At 25.2% G+C, this 15,634-nt stretch overlaps 1 protein-coding gene across 1 annotated transcript; it reads left to right on the top strand.

Moving 5' to 3' along the window:
• Nucleotides 1-6,756: 6,756 nt before the first annotated feature.
• On the top strand, nt 6,757-7,994 carry LOC113855482 (disease resistance-like protein CSA1). Its single transcript, XM_027487129.1, has 2 exons — nt 6,757-7,235; nt 7,886-7,994. The coding sequence occupies exons 1-2, from the start codon at nt 6,757-6,759 to the stop codon at nt 7,992-7,994; spliced, it is 588 nt and encodes a 195-aa protein (XP_027342930.1).
• The last annotated feature ends 7,640 nt before the right edge of the window (nt 7,995-15,634 follow it).

Here is a 15,634-nt window from a genome sequence, read left to right as displayed (position 1 = left end):
TTTTAATTGAAACAGTAGCAGTGTTTCCTTCCAATGCTTTCACCTAAATTTTCTCCTTGATTGCCGTTGTCAGTTTCTGAGGAAACACTGTTCCAACTTGGAGCTTCATATATTTTAATGTAGGGGAAAAAAGAGTGATCCCTTAAAGATAGCACAGTAGGGCATAGCTACCAGTAGATGGTGTAATCAATGAATCATTAGTTATTAGTTAAGAGTGTTTGTAGATGAAGTCTCAACATCTTAAGGAAATTAATTCATGAAAAAAGGTTCACAATGTTCTACCCAAGCAAGTGCTATTAATTAGCACAAAATATGTTAGGAAAAAACAATTACTGTAGATATGATCTATCTATTCACTCCTACAGATCTCATCAGAATTTTGTATTCTTTTACAATCAAATTTAAAGTAATTGTCAGGGAATTTTATCTCAAAAAAGTTCAAATTTTTTTCCCGAATTTGTTTAACTTCATTACAGTTAAACATTTCAAGTTGTTTGAACACAACTTTGAAGGTAATTATTTTTATTAGTCTCATTTAAATAAAATAAGAAATTCAATGTAAGTTTTCTCACTTATAGAACTAGCATTTTAAATTAAAAATTTTCATGTGTCATAACATTATTTTTAATTTAAAAGTTTTCTCACTTGAATTAGGACGGCCCTTGTGACTAATTCATAAATATTTTTGTTTCCTTGTAATTGAATCACAAGCAACCATTGAAGATAAGTGCAGAAAATCACCTGCAAATGGGACCAATATATTTTAAATTCCCAACTTATGCACTTTAATAGTTAGTCAGACCCACTAAATTAAATTAAGTTTTAACTGTCACACAAAATCTACATGGTAATTATCTCCTCTTTTGCCTTGGGTCTATAATCTTATAAGCATATATAAAAATCAATAAATAGAGGGAAATAAAAACAAAACAAAAAATGGTGCTTGGTCTCAAAAGTCTACCAAGAAACAATGATTTACCACATCTTAGCTGTGTACACATGCTGTCCATGATGAAGATGGTTGAACACACACTCTGACTGAACAAATACAATGGGTCCATGGAAGCTATTTTTGATTTGTTTCGCCATTGACACATGACATAAAGTTTTAACCAACACCACAATACAAGCAAACTGACCAAACCCTCTTATACCCCTATCTGCCATTGTCTCATAATCTTTGTAATATCTTTACATTTATTTTCCTAGTATTTGAGTGTATTTTTTCAGTGATATATTCACATAACATTTTTCATTACCATCACAGTCTTTGAGGGACCCTGAAGAATTGATATAGGAAGCTATAGGATGGGGCATATGTCACTTCTGCAGTAAGTCATTCTAGTTTTTTAGTTTTTTACACAACTTGGAGGAAAAAGTAAAATAAAACTTAGGATTAAACATAGAAATGATTTAATTTTTAATACATAGCATAATTACTTTAATCTGTCTTATTTAACTAATACTTCTTAATGTGTTTAAAGATATAGAATAAGAAATTAATAAATAATAAAATTTATAAAAATTATAACATTTAATATTATTAATATGTTAAGTCATATGATATAATAAATTTATTATACATACATTTTATTGCATTTATTTTGGCATACATTAGAAATATCACTTAACTAAAATAAAGTGTTTTAATAAATAAACTTATCTAAATACCTTATAACTTTTTTTAGACAGTTACTTGAAGTATCAGCTAAATTTATAGCTCATTAATTTTCTGTTTTTATCATTGATATTTACATTATTTATTTTAATTTTTTGAATAAAAAATTAATTTTTGAACAAGAAAACTAAATAAATTAACTACAAATTTAAAGTTATAATTACCTAAAATAAGTTCTAGAAAATTTTATTTTTTATAGTCAGTCTTTCATTGATTTAAATAAAATTAATTGTTGAATGATATTTTAATAGTGTATGGACTATTCATTTTTGTTTTGATAGATAATAATAGATATCACATGTAAAGTGTATTTAATAATATAACTTATGATTGTATGAATCGATGATAGTTGGAATAATTACAATTATTTCGGTAGGTCTCTTTTTCATTTTTTTTTCTACAAATATTTTATCTTGAATACATGGTTATAAGTTTTAGATAATTTCATAATTTTCATGAAATTGTTAAAAGGAAAAAGAAAAAAAAAACTCACTCTTACAGTTATATCTTTTAGAAACATGCATCATCCTTATTAATTTTCTTCCAATATAATAATGCCATAACTCATCAAACTATGATCTTATTCACATTATTTATGTTTTTTAAATATGAAATATGATGTCTAAATTTCTAACAATTTTTTATACAAAACAAACTAATAAGATTATATAAACAAGCTTTTTTGTTTTTTGTCAATTAGTTTAACAACAATTTTTTTTCAAAAATTTATAATCTTATAATTTGTACTTAATAATTTTTAAAAAATTTTAAAATCGTCCCTTAGAATAATTAGTTTTAAATAATAATAATAATAATAATAATAATAATTTTGTATTAAAAATATTTTATATATAAAAAATTACTAAAATTTAATAAATATTTTCATTCTAAAAAAAACTTATCACTATTAAATTTTTAAAATCATCCCTAAATAATAATGTTAATAGAATCAATAATCTTTAGCTATCTTATTATCTATCGTTATCAAACAAATTCATAATATAACTCACCAGACACTGCACATGTCAAATTATTATAATATTTTTTTCTTACTTATTTGTGCTTTCGTATTTTTTTTCTTTAAAATAGGAATATTTCATTTTATTTAGTTTTTGACCCTTTATTCGTTCGCAAGCACATATTAGCACTTCCATTACTTTTACTTTAAAAATATAAGTAATTCAATTGGACAGATGATTTTCACCTTTTTGGACATAAACTGACGGGGTAATAATAATAATAAAAAAAGACAATATATTATTATTATTATTATTATTATTATCAAGTAAAATTGATTAATATTCATAAAATAATATGAAATTATTATTTTGAATAAATCTCAAGCATTAACAGAGACGTGTCATTTAAATGTTTTTTTTTTCTTTTTATCTTTTTTACGAACAAAAGCACTTGTGGAAATAACACACACATGAGAAATGATATTAACATTTTTTTCCACACAACTTTTACGACATATTCTTTATGACTAATTAAAATTTATTTAAACTTATGAATGATATAAATCTCAACAATTTTCATGAATTTGATTACGAGTAAATAGTATGTTAAATTAATGTATTATAAAATATATTACTATAAATATTTTTAACGAATACTAATAATTTGGTTTGCTATCTTCATTTTCCCATCATTTTATAGTTTTATATTTATTTATCTTTATTGTCCTTTTCAAAACGTCACTCCATTCCTCAAATATAGTAATAGCATGTAACCCACGAATATGTTACTCGAATATAATGAATTCTCCCATAGGGTTTGACAATTAATTATAAGACACTTCCATTAAATCTATTTCAATAATAATTTAAGCAGAACCCATCTAACCAGAATCTTTACCATTAAACCAACTAGAGTCACTAAACAAAAATCATGGTTGTAGCAGATATTTGGTGATTATTTTTACTTTATCAAACAAACAAACAAAAATATTTAATTCAATTAAACTAATAAATAACATATTTGTGATCCCTCAAGGTGCAAATCTCTTGACTATAACGTAAAATATTACAGTGATAATAATTCAATCAAATAACTTATGTTATATTATATTTTAATTAATCATAATAGGTTGAGTTGAAATTATATTTATCTGAAAAGAATTTTAAATATATAATTTCTAGAACTTTGCAAAATAACTGTTTTAATTTAAGAATTCAAACAAATGAACATACATTACTTTTTTATGACAATTATATTTTTCACACGTTATAAATTGTTTAATAAATAATAAATTTTATAGTTAAAATTAAATGCAAAGAAGAATGTTTATAGTCAAAGTTAGAAGCGAGGAAGAATGATTTATTAAGTATTAAAAGAATGAGTCAACTTATCATAATTATTTTAATAAATAAAAAATTAACACTAATATTTATTAAATTATTTAATTAATATCATTAATAATATAAAATTATTTTAATAATTAAATAATATTAATTCATAAAATTAAATTAAAGCACATCTAAATATAAAACTTAGTAAAAATAGAAGCCCATTTTCAACTCCAAAACCCAAGCACAGGTCTCTATCAGTATAACTTACCTGGAATAGTAGGGGCCCAAGAACTAACTAGCCTTACACGCCACACTCAGATAAAGTCCATTAGCAAACTATACACATCAAGTGTAATTTTGTTCAAGACCAACAGAAAAAATGTAATTTTCTTTTCCGAGAAATTTGGTCTTGTTTGATCTTTGAAGGGTTCTTATTCATTATTTAGTTTATTAGTATGCAAAAAGGAGCAGAAATTTATAGCTAGATTATTGATAGAGTGGTTATTCCAATTTGGGCTAATAAATCTGAATCCAATTCAAAATCTTTGAAACAAGGTTCCCTGCCCCTGCTTGTTAAAAGTTCAGGGTATTTAATATAAAGCAACTAAAAAAGAAAGGAAAATGTTATATAACAAGAATTGCATGTTTATATATTTGAATTTACTCTTGATACATGAGTGATCTCTATTACTTCATTTTATTTAACAAAACAATACTTCAATAGAAACCCTCTACTTTATGCAATGTTGCCATGCAGGTAAGTTTCAGTACACAATAGAAATCCCTTTTTCTTGTGATCAACTTGAAGCTCACCCTTCTTTCACGTGAATCTGCAATCCATGGCACCTTATATTGTCTGTGATATTTCAATGCTTCCCCATTTTTCTTTCTTCCTTTGCCCTTTCTCATAGGATATTGAATAATTATAAGGTTGCATCCAGGAAGCATAAATTAATAACAAACTTCAAATTTAGACAATATAACTGATAATAAAAAGACTATTTTTATAACAAATAGTTAGTTATGTGACACAATGCGAATTTTTATTATCAATAATTCCCCACTTGACCAAATATTAGAGTATAGAAATTAAAATGTACCTTTGAATTATTCTCCCACAAAATATGGAATCTGTATTTTCATTTTTCTGCCTTTAAGTTTGTGAGAATTTGAGATTAATTTGCGTACTAAACTGTGCTTGGAAACAAATAAAGTGCAAAGGAAACTTTACAGGAAAAAAATAAAAAAAACCAATGCAGTCCCAGTTTTACACCATCTCAAGTCTAGCTAGTTCACATAATTATGTAGAAATAGCCAATACTAATTAATGTACTATGGTTGTTAATTACTAAACTCAAGTTTTTCCGAGGAATCATAGCATCTCAGTAAAAGATGCTGCTCTGAAATACTGTGTTTGACATGCTCTATAACCCACATGAAGTTGCCTGCCAAATCATGGAACTTACATTAAAAATATTGATCATGATATACACTCTCGTAAATTCAAATAGTATTGGTTCATTTCTAGGTGTATTTTGATATAGAATTCCTTATCAACTACGTATTAAAACTTGTGATTAGTTATGACTTGAAATTGTCTATTCAAACAGTCAAAGGAAAAGAAGCACCCTGGACTTTTACTCCTTTCACAATTAATCTTTATATACAAAGAGAGACAAAGCCATTGACACATATATGGTTGACTAATCAAGAAGACATTCAATATGTTGTAGGTTGTATGCACAAATGGACAAGTTGGTCAAAGCGAATTAAAAAAAATTCTTGGCGCAGACAAGACGAAATTACTTAGAACATGTGCAGAAATTGAGGGGGACATGGTATATTAATTTAAAAGTTATGAACAAATAAGAAATAATACAACATGTGATATTGTATAAACTTACTTTTATTTTTTATATGTGCATATATCTCAAAAATAAATTAAAAAGATAAATGTCTTATTAATGAGTGCTTTAAAGGTTTTGATAAGAAATTAAAAATATTTTTTTATTAAAAATTACATTAAAGTATATTAAAATTAAAAAAAGGTTATTAATAATATTTTAGATAAAAATTTATATTTTAAATTCTTTGACTAACGTTGTCAAGAACTTGTTAATATTTGCCAAAAAGTAAAAGGAAATTGTTCACAAAAGTTGTTAACAAAACATTTTCGGTAGTTTAAATGTCGGTTTGTTTCTTGTTCTTCCAATAGACAGTAGTCCAACCCAAAATATGGAAAAGTTAAGTACTTTTTTTCGTTCAAAAGATCAACTTCGTGTCTCTTATGGATCATTTTCAGTGTTCACATGAGAGAATAAGAGTGAAACACAAACAAAATGACCATAACTTGTTTGAAGGGGTATACTCCTCAATTCAGTATAGAACCTAGAGGGAGTCTAATTTACTGCTTTTCTCATCTGTCTGTCAAACTCTACAAAACATAACCATAAACAAACTTTTGAATCTCAATAATTTTTTCCATGCTTTCAAAATCAAATGTCGCCAAGGCCAAAGTAAAACCATATTGAATATCCCACCAAAAGAAAGTTATACAAATAAGACCAAAAATAAATCAAAGAAAAAACTACATTAAAAAAATTCACTACATACACACCGCTATAAAAAGGAACTCCATCAAATCTATAGATACCCATTTCATTATCATTCATCATCATATATCATATCATATCGTAGTCAATAAAAATAAACGCCAGCTTAATTATCACAGCACCTCTCTCTTGTTACTCAATTAAACTCCAATTTTTCTTAATACCTTTAGCATATATGGCAATGAACTTCCAAAGAAGGCTTTTCAGTCACCTAAGGAGAACACATTTGGTGACAAAGAGAGTTATGGAACCGTGTGATGCGTTCCTCAACCACAGGTGCATGGACACAAAGAAAACAGTGGCTACACTGCTTTATGATCATCTTAAGCGACACGGATTCAACCCTTTCTTGGACAACAAGAACATGAAGCCAGGGGACAAACTGTTCGAAAAAATCGATAGGGCAGTTATGGAATGCAAAATTGGTGTAGCAGTTTTCTCCCCTCACTACACAGAATCATACTTTTGCCTGCATGAGTTGGCACTTCTCATGGGTTGCAATAAGAAGGTTATACCTATCTTTTGTGATGTTAAGCCTTCTCAGTTGCGCGTTGTTAACAATCCAAAATGGTCTGAAAATGATCTTCGCCGGTTTAGATGGGCTCTTGAGGAGGCTAAGTACACTGTCGGACTCACGTTCAATTCCTCTAAAGGGTCAGTATACATACATGTAAAAAACATAAACAATACAAATTTCTATATAATAACTTTTTTATAAAAATAAAAAATATTATATAATTGAATATATCAATAACATTAAATGCTATAATTTTTAATATAAATTTATTTATTAATTTCTTATTATATGTTTATTAAAAATCAAAGAATAACATATGATTCAATATATTATTAACATTTAAATACTATAATTTTTAATGCATAATTATTATTTATTAACTTTTTATTATATATGATTAGGCATATATTTAAAAATTGTATATTATATAACATAAATAAATTGTTTTAAATCTTTCTATTATGTTTTCATGATAATCTCTAGGTAGCTTCTTTGGTAAAGGAGAAAGTATTGATTTTTTAATATATTTTTAAGAAATTAAATATTTTTTCACATGTACTAAGAGAATATACAATACTATACTAAAATTCAATGCTTGGTCTAACCTTGAATGTTATGCATGAGTTCGTTATTGGTTAACGTTTACCTATGGTTTACATCTGTTTTTATGTTTTAATTCCAGAACTAAACATGTTATATAGAACTGTTAACCTATAATTATTATTTGTATAATATAGCTATATATCTATTGTTTTCTAATGTTCATTTTGTTTCCGGCGAAATGCAGAAACTTCTCCGAAATTGTGAATAGTGCTTCTGACATAATCATTGGCAGCATGATAGAGCTTGAGAATGAAGCACAGATGCAGCATAAAAACTTACCAATTCATCTTTAGAACCGATGACCTCTTACGCTAGCTAAAGATGTCGAAGAAATCTAACCATATATTGCTGAACTGGAAATAACCATTGGACCCCTTAGAGGTTCTAACCAGGGAGCACGCAGATCCCAAAAACGCATTCCTTATCAGTATAATATGTTTTAGCTAGATCCTTGAAATTCTCTGTTAATAAGGTCATATATACCTAATAATTGTTATTTATTGATTGATTTTATTCTTATTTCAGTAGGGACATAACAAATAATAAATAAGATGTCAGAATCCTTTGTACCATGTATGATATAGCCGCTGTTGTATTCTTGTTAGTTTAATGTAAATAACAAAGGTGTATTTAATTTTGTTTTCCTGTCATTTACATAAGCATGAAAATACGTTAAGTTATTTTTTGAAAAGTTAATTATGACGTAACCTACATTAAATTTAATATTATTTTGGCTTATAATAATAATAATAATAATAATAATAATAATATTATTATTATTATTATTATTGTAATATTTGAAATTACTTGTTTAAAGATTAAAATATATTGATTCACATCTTAGTTTAAGCACATTAAGTCTATTTATAGATTTTTTTTATCTATTTAAAATGTTTTACCTAAAGTAAGCTTTAACAAAAATTTTTTTGCCATATCCTCTTAATAATTTTCCTGCTTTATAAAGTAAGTATTACATTATAAATATTTATTCATTTATTATTGTGTTAAAAATATAAAACATATTAACACTTCAATCATTTAGTAATTAGAGAATTTGTAAGAATCAAGAATACTGTTTAAAATTATACTTAAAAAAATTAAGTTATAACGATATTAAAAGTCACGATCTTATAGTAATTAAAATTTAATTTATATATTTTTTTATTATTTAAAAATTAACTAATCTTAAAAATTGATATAAAATATTATTTTTATATTAATAAAGATATTGTACTACTACTCATAAGTGATTTATATTCTAAATTTAAATAAGTTTAGTTAAATATCATAAAATTAAACTAATGAAAGTTAGTCGGTATATCTTAAATAAAGTTTTAAATTTAAATTTTTATGTATATAAAAAAAAATTATCCACCATATTTAGTCATATGACTTGAGTTGGATCTAGATTAAACTGGATAAAAAGTTAAAAAAAAAATTATAAAATTAAATACGTTTCATATTATAAGTTGTTAGTTCGATTTTCAAACTAGCTGTGTTAACTTTAACATGGTTATATTGTAAATCATACTATTTTCAAACCAAATATTTTAAGATTTTTAAAAAATAATATATTTAAAATTTTTTATTTTATTTATAAAAAAACCCACATGTCAACCCAACATTGACTTATTGATTTAAAAAAAATTTATTATAGTAAGGTATCTTTAAACGGTATAAATTTTTTCTTTCATAATTATTATTGAGAAAAAAAATGTTAATATGGTGCTACCTCCAATCTTATTTAATTTTTTTGTCTTAATTGTAAAAGATAAAAGGTTTATATTCAAATTTGTTAATTATTAAATTTTTTTATATCCTTAAGCAATCACCTATTTTCAATGCAAATCATTGAGTTAATCGTTTAATATGATGGACTAAATAAAAAACTTTTGATATTTATAATATTTAGTTTAGATAGGCCAAATAAAAAAATGACAAATAACTATTTGTTTTAATACCTCGCCATAATTTAGAAGATTAAAATCTCACTAAATGAAATGAGAATATAGTGCAATAAAATCAATACTACGAGAGGAGAGAAAAATTTGACAGCAATGACAAAAGAAAAAAGATTCAACTATAGAAGAATTAGACTCCATTTAACAAAGTAAGAAAAAAGTTAAAGAAGATGATCAAGAATTTTGCAAGACTCGCCGTTTTTTATGAAGAGCTTAATATAAGCACCTTTGGAGAATGCATGGGCACAAAATACTACAAAGATTACATATAAGGAAAAAGGGGTGAAGGAGACAATAATGTATGTGTGAGAAAGATCAGTAATGAATCTTCACTAAAACTTTTTAGAAAACCATTATATATTTGTTAAAATGTTTAACTAAATTTTATATTATTTATATATAATTTTATTAAATTTTCAAAATAACATAACACCTAAATATATTTTTAGTCTATATAATTTTGTAAGATTTTAATTTTAGTTTCTGATTTTTATTTAGGACACTATTTTTTGAAATTTAATATTTTTATTCTTTTTATTGATGTGATACAATAAAATAAAAACTAACTTGTATTGTTGATGACATAATCACTGGTTTCATATACTTATATTTGGTTGCAGAAATTCCTGTCCATATTCATATTGGACATGGTTAAATATATATATATTTTTTATTTTACGGTTTTATTGAATATCTAAACATAATAAAATTTTATTAAAAATCGTATTTATTATATTAAAGATAGAAATAAATATTGTATTTTTAATAAAAAATATTATTATTACATGTGCAAATTTAATCTTTAAAGCTGAAATCAGCATTATTTTTATTTTTCCTTAAACATGATGAGTCAACCTATTTAATTTATTATTTGTAATAGATTGAGTTGGGTTGACAAATTTTAACTCATCATTAAAGTAATTTAACTCAGGCAAACTACACTGTTAACTTGTGGTTAGTCAACTTAGACTCACTTTAGTGTCACTTCAATTAAGTTGAATTGACTCCTTTGACAACTTTAAACACTAATTTATTTATTTTATTGTTTAAGTTTAACAAAAGAGAAACACAAAAGATAATTTGATTTCAACAAAGAAAAATAGGTTTATTATTTTATTAATTATTTTTAAAAATATTAACATTAATTAGTCTTCAAAGTTAATTTTAAGTAACTATAAATGATAAAATTTTGTTTAAAAAATAAGTTTATTAAAATTTCAAGTAACAAAACCAATTATTTAAACATGACCACAATGACGGAAAAAAATGTTGAAATTGGTCCTCATAAAGGTTCTATTCGTAGTTAGGGTTTATTAATTTTTTCGTCCAACTAAGAGGACACGAGTTTTTAAAACAAAACTTAAATAAATAATTATACTTATTTTTTCACATTTTTGGAAACACGGTTTTTCAATGATTTTTATACTTTTTAGAAATTCAAGTTACAACTAACAAGTAAAGTATTCGAACATTAAACTACAATATAAATGTAAAAACATCATAAGCACTAGTTATTGAGTAAAATCTCTGCCACATAAACTAAAAATAAAATAAGAAGGAAACAAGAATTGTCAAAAGCCAATGAACACATACAGCAAATTTATAGCAAAAGGGGATTTTGCAATGTTCTTCCATAGGATAGGAGTATGAACTATGATGGAAGATAGTGTGAGAGAACCCATGAAAGCCTTTCTCTGATGATCCAGTAGATGGCACATCCCATCTCGGCAGCATATTGGAACAACATTGGTCGTAGAAACACTCCCCACAAACCCACCACAACCATAGCCATGTCTGCCACCAAGCACATGCTTCTTCTTTGATATTTCTATGTGTGGCTTTTGCTCAATTTCCCTTGCTTCTTTGAAATCTCTAACCATAGGTTCTATCTATGCCTATGTAAATATAAGTGTGTTTAGGTAATGGAAGGATAGAAGCCTAGTCAATTTTTCTAAATTTAAGAGGCTTGTAGCTTTACTTTCTATATCCTTACACAACTAACAGTCTTCAATCATGAGCGGAGGTTGAGTCATTTGTGCTATTGTCAAACTCAAATCTGAAAATTTGGGTGGCTAAGTAGTATTCAGTGTTGGCATTGAGAGAAGGGACAAAATTATGATGGTTGAAGTACTAGACTCAAGCTTAGGTACATCTGGGCCCAAAGCGATAAAAGGGTCCTATAGCCTTTTGGTACAAGCCTGTGAATGGCCCAACCTTTGACATTGCCATCCAAGTTCACTTTTAACTGGCCCACAAAAAAATACAGTTCCCTTGGTGTGTATGTTTTGTAGTGAGAGTTTTGGTCATGAGGGGAGGGTTAGATTGATTTACATTAGTGTGAACCGGGACAAAAAAGAGTTAAACAGAACCAAACTTTACTTTAAGGAGCAAATGTTAGGCCTTCAATTTTATTTCAAGAGATTATTTTTTGTATTACATCACTTTCTTAAAAAATAAATTAATCTCTGTATTGTGTCGAATATATTTTAAAAATTAATTTTAAAAATATATTTAATTTATTTTAAAAACCAAATTACAAAAAACAAAAATGATGGTATAAAAAGCCATTTTCTTAATAATACCAATACCTAACCACAGTGAATGGTTCCCCGCCTTCCAATTTCATAAGAAATAAAAGGAAGAAAATTAATAATATTTAAATTTAATTTAAAAACATAAATACCATATAAAAATTTTATATTGTTATTTAATTATGATTTTCCATATAAATAAGAATAGTTAATTTTTATAATAATTAGTATAAAAATAATATTTATAATACATTTTAATTTGTTACTAGTCTAAATTTTTTTTCGCTAATATATTAAAAACTTGTCCCCTCTCCTTTCTTCCTTTTTTTTTCCTTAATTAATTCATATGTTGGCAGTATCTAATCTTATTATTTCCAATTATATATTAATAATATCGCTAATTTTAATGTAAATTTTTCATTTGGAAAAATTTTAAACTAATATATTTAGATTTTTAATTTTGTTAAATATCAGCCTTTATTATTTTAATCATAAAAAGTGGCTTTTTATTAAAAAATATTTATTAAACCTTAATATAATAAATATTTATTTTTGAAAATCATTGATTAAATAATTTAGAATAAAAAATATTATTAATGTATTTTTTGTGGTTTTAAATAAAATCTATGTATTTCTTTTTTATTTTTAATCTTTTGAACCAATACACTTAAGTCAACAAGATTGAAATACAAAATACGTAAAATCATATCAAATTTGTGGGAGGGAGTGCCATGTCTTGTTTAGAGACATTTTCAAGAATGAGTCAAAGGCATAGATGTTTAAATGTTTTAACAAAAAAATCTGGTTTTCAGTGCATCCACACGTTTACTTATAGAGTCCCACATTTCTATGGCTTTTGAATCTGTGTCGCAGTTATTATATGGTAATATGTTTGTCAGCAAGTTTATCAACTTCTGGTCAACGTGGTCTATTAACGGGTAGATAGGGTCCCAAACATAGACTTTATAGCTTTAATGTAGGATTTTTTTTAAGGAAAATTAATTATTATTTAAAATATCACAAAGTTATAAAAAATAAGTAATTGTTTTTTAAAAATCAAGTTAAATTAAATATGTATTAAATCTACATCAAGTTTTTTTTTTTAATTTAACTAAGTTGTTGGTCCCTTAAAGATTTTTTTTTTACAAGTTAGCCTATTTAATTTAAGGAATTATTATTATTAACTCTTTTTTTTTCAAAGGTCAGAAATCACAGGACTTTATACTACTCTACTAACCGTTTCTGTTTATATAAATTTAAGTTTACTACCATATTAAAAATAAATGTACTTTTTTTCATAATATCTTATTATATATTAAGTAAGGTTTTAACAAATAAATTTATTAATCAATAGCAGACATTATTTTAACTTAACTTATATTTTTGAGTTTCAATCTTAATAAATGTAAATGTGTTAAATATTCAGGAGATTTTGCCATTTATAATAATCTACTTAGTTCAAACATAATTTTCTCTAACAAAAAATACTTGTGTTCTTGAAAAAAAACGTAAAATTTTAAATATACTCATAAATCAAACAAAATCAAATCAACGAGTTTGAATCTTAGTTTTAAAAATATGTCATGTTCATATCTTAATAAGAATAAATTAAAATATAACAAAAATCTATCATAGATTTGAACTTGAGACTTATTTTCTTAAAATGAGTTAAATATGACCCTTTGATAAATATTTTTACAACCTAAAAGGTTTCTTTGCTTTAAATCGAGTATCATCTCTTTGCCTCAAAATTTTGCTTACAAAAGACTCTTTAAACGGTATCTACATTGGTTAATTTTTTTTCCGTCGATAAATGCCAATTAAATTAATTCTGACGATATTTATCGTTCGTTAACTGTCACTAACAAACGTTGTTATCAGATATTGTGTCATGTATAAATATTTCCAAATATAATTTAATATATAAAATAATAAAAACAATAATATGCCATAAGAATGTTTGCAAATTAGATTACGTAAGTTTTGAGTTAAAATAGTAATATAATCTAAAACAAGGAGAAATATCTTCTTATACTAGTGTAAATTTAAAAATTTTACTAACTATTAGATGTAAGTTAAATGCAAAATTTATATTAAATATAATTTTTTTTAAATTTACGCTAATGTAAAAAGATTTTATCTCCAAAAAATATTATAATTTGATCTTAATTTGTTTATAAGTAACATTTACTCAAATTCGATCTAATTCAATTAAATGCAGATTGAATTGAATAATTCAGTTTATAAATATATATACTAAGTAAATATGCAGTTAAAATTAAATAAATTCAACTGTTTGTAATTCTAAAATTCTTTTAAAGTTTAGAAAAATATTAAATAAAACTTTCCAAATATAATATCTCAAACAGACATATTAAATAAAGGTGTGTCATTTTTTTATTTTTCTTAAAATTTATTTAGGAGATAGTAAAAACATTATTTTATTATCTCTCTTATAGTATTTTTTTTATTATTAAAACTTAATGTTTTATATGAACATAAAACTAAAAAAAAGAAGAAGAAGAGAGATACGAGAGTAGCTTTAAATTAATCTAAAATAACAAGAATTATAAATTTACAAATATACAGTTGTAGAAGTATAAGTGATTTTTTTCATTTTATAGTTAAAATTATAATATAATAAAAATAATCGATTTAGATTAGATTGAATTTTTAAGATTGGATCTAAAATCTTGTTCAATCCAAAAAAATAGGTTTAGTTTTAACAGTTTTCAATTTTTAATTAATTCAAATCTTGATTTGATTTACGCAGTTTGCATCAGATTAAGTTTGTTTAATTTTTAAAACTTGAAATATGAGAACACATTGATTTATGGCTTCATTGATCTCACAAGCCTATTATTGTGCACGTCAAATAGTACATTGTAAAACTACGATACCTACGTAAGGGTGTAAAGCTAGTCCAAGGTATTATTAAAATTGGCATAAAATATGCTTATTCAGCCACTTGTATGTATAATGTAACGGAACGAATAGAATGAACAATGAACGCGGTAATTAAGAAATAAAACATAAGTAAATCTCGAAAATAAAAACACAAACAAACGAAAGTGTGTGTAATTCATGATTTCTACAAATTAAACCAACACATCTCTTCTTCTTGACGCATCGTCTTTCTCCTGTATGAACACAAGACTCACTCTTTTGTCAGCATTAACAAAATTTTAGTGTAAGGTCACACATGTTTACTAATATTAGTTATACATAAATGCATCATAGAATGATGCACCGCTTCACGCGTTTATGATTTATGGAAAAGAGTAGTGTTGTGGATTCAACAGTTATAATCACAAATTACGTATGCAGTGAGATTATTAGTTCATTGGTGTCTCCGAATATTATTAGGGACACAACAAGAAGGCAATATTCATAGATCAAGAGAGGGTTTTGAAGCTGTCTCTCTGAAAGTTTCAGGTAGAT

The sequence above is a fragment of the Abrus precatorius genome, unplaced genomic scaffold, assembly GCF_003935025.1.
Source record: "Abrus precatorius isolate BTA unplaced genomic scaffold, Abrus_2018 Scaffold11, whole genome shotgun sequence".
Classification (NCBI taxonomy): Eukaryota; Viridiplantae; Streptophyta; class Magnoliopsida; order Fabales; family Fabaceae; genus Abrus; species Abrus precatorius.
The sequence above is the reverse complement of the archived record's forward strand: the minus strand, read 5'-3'. Positions and strand labels throughout refer to the sequence as shown.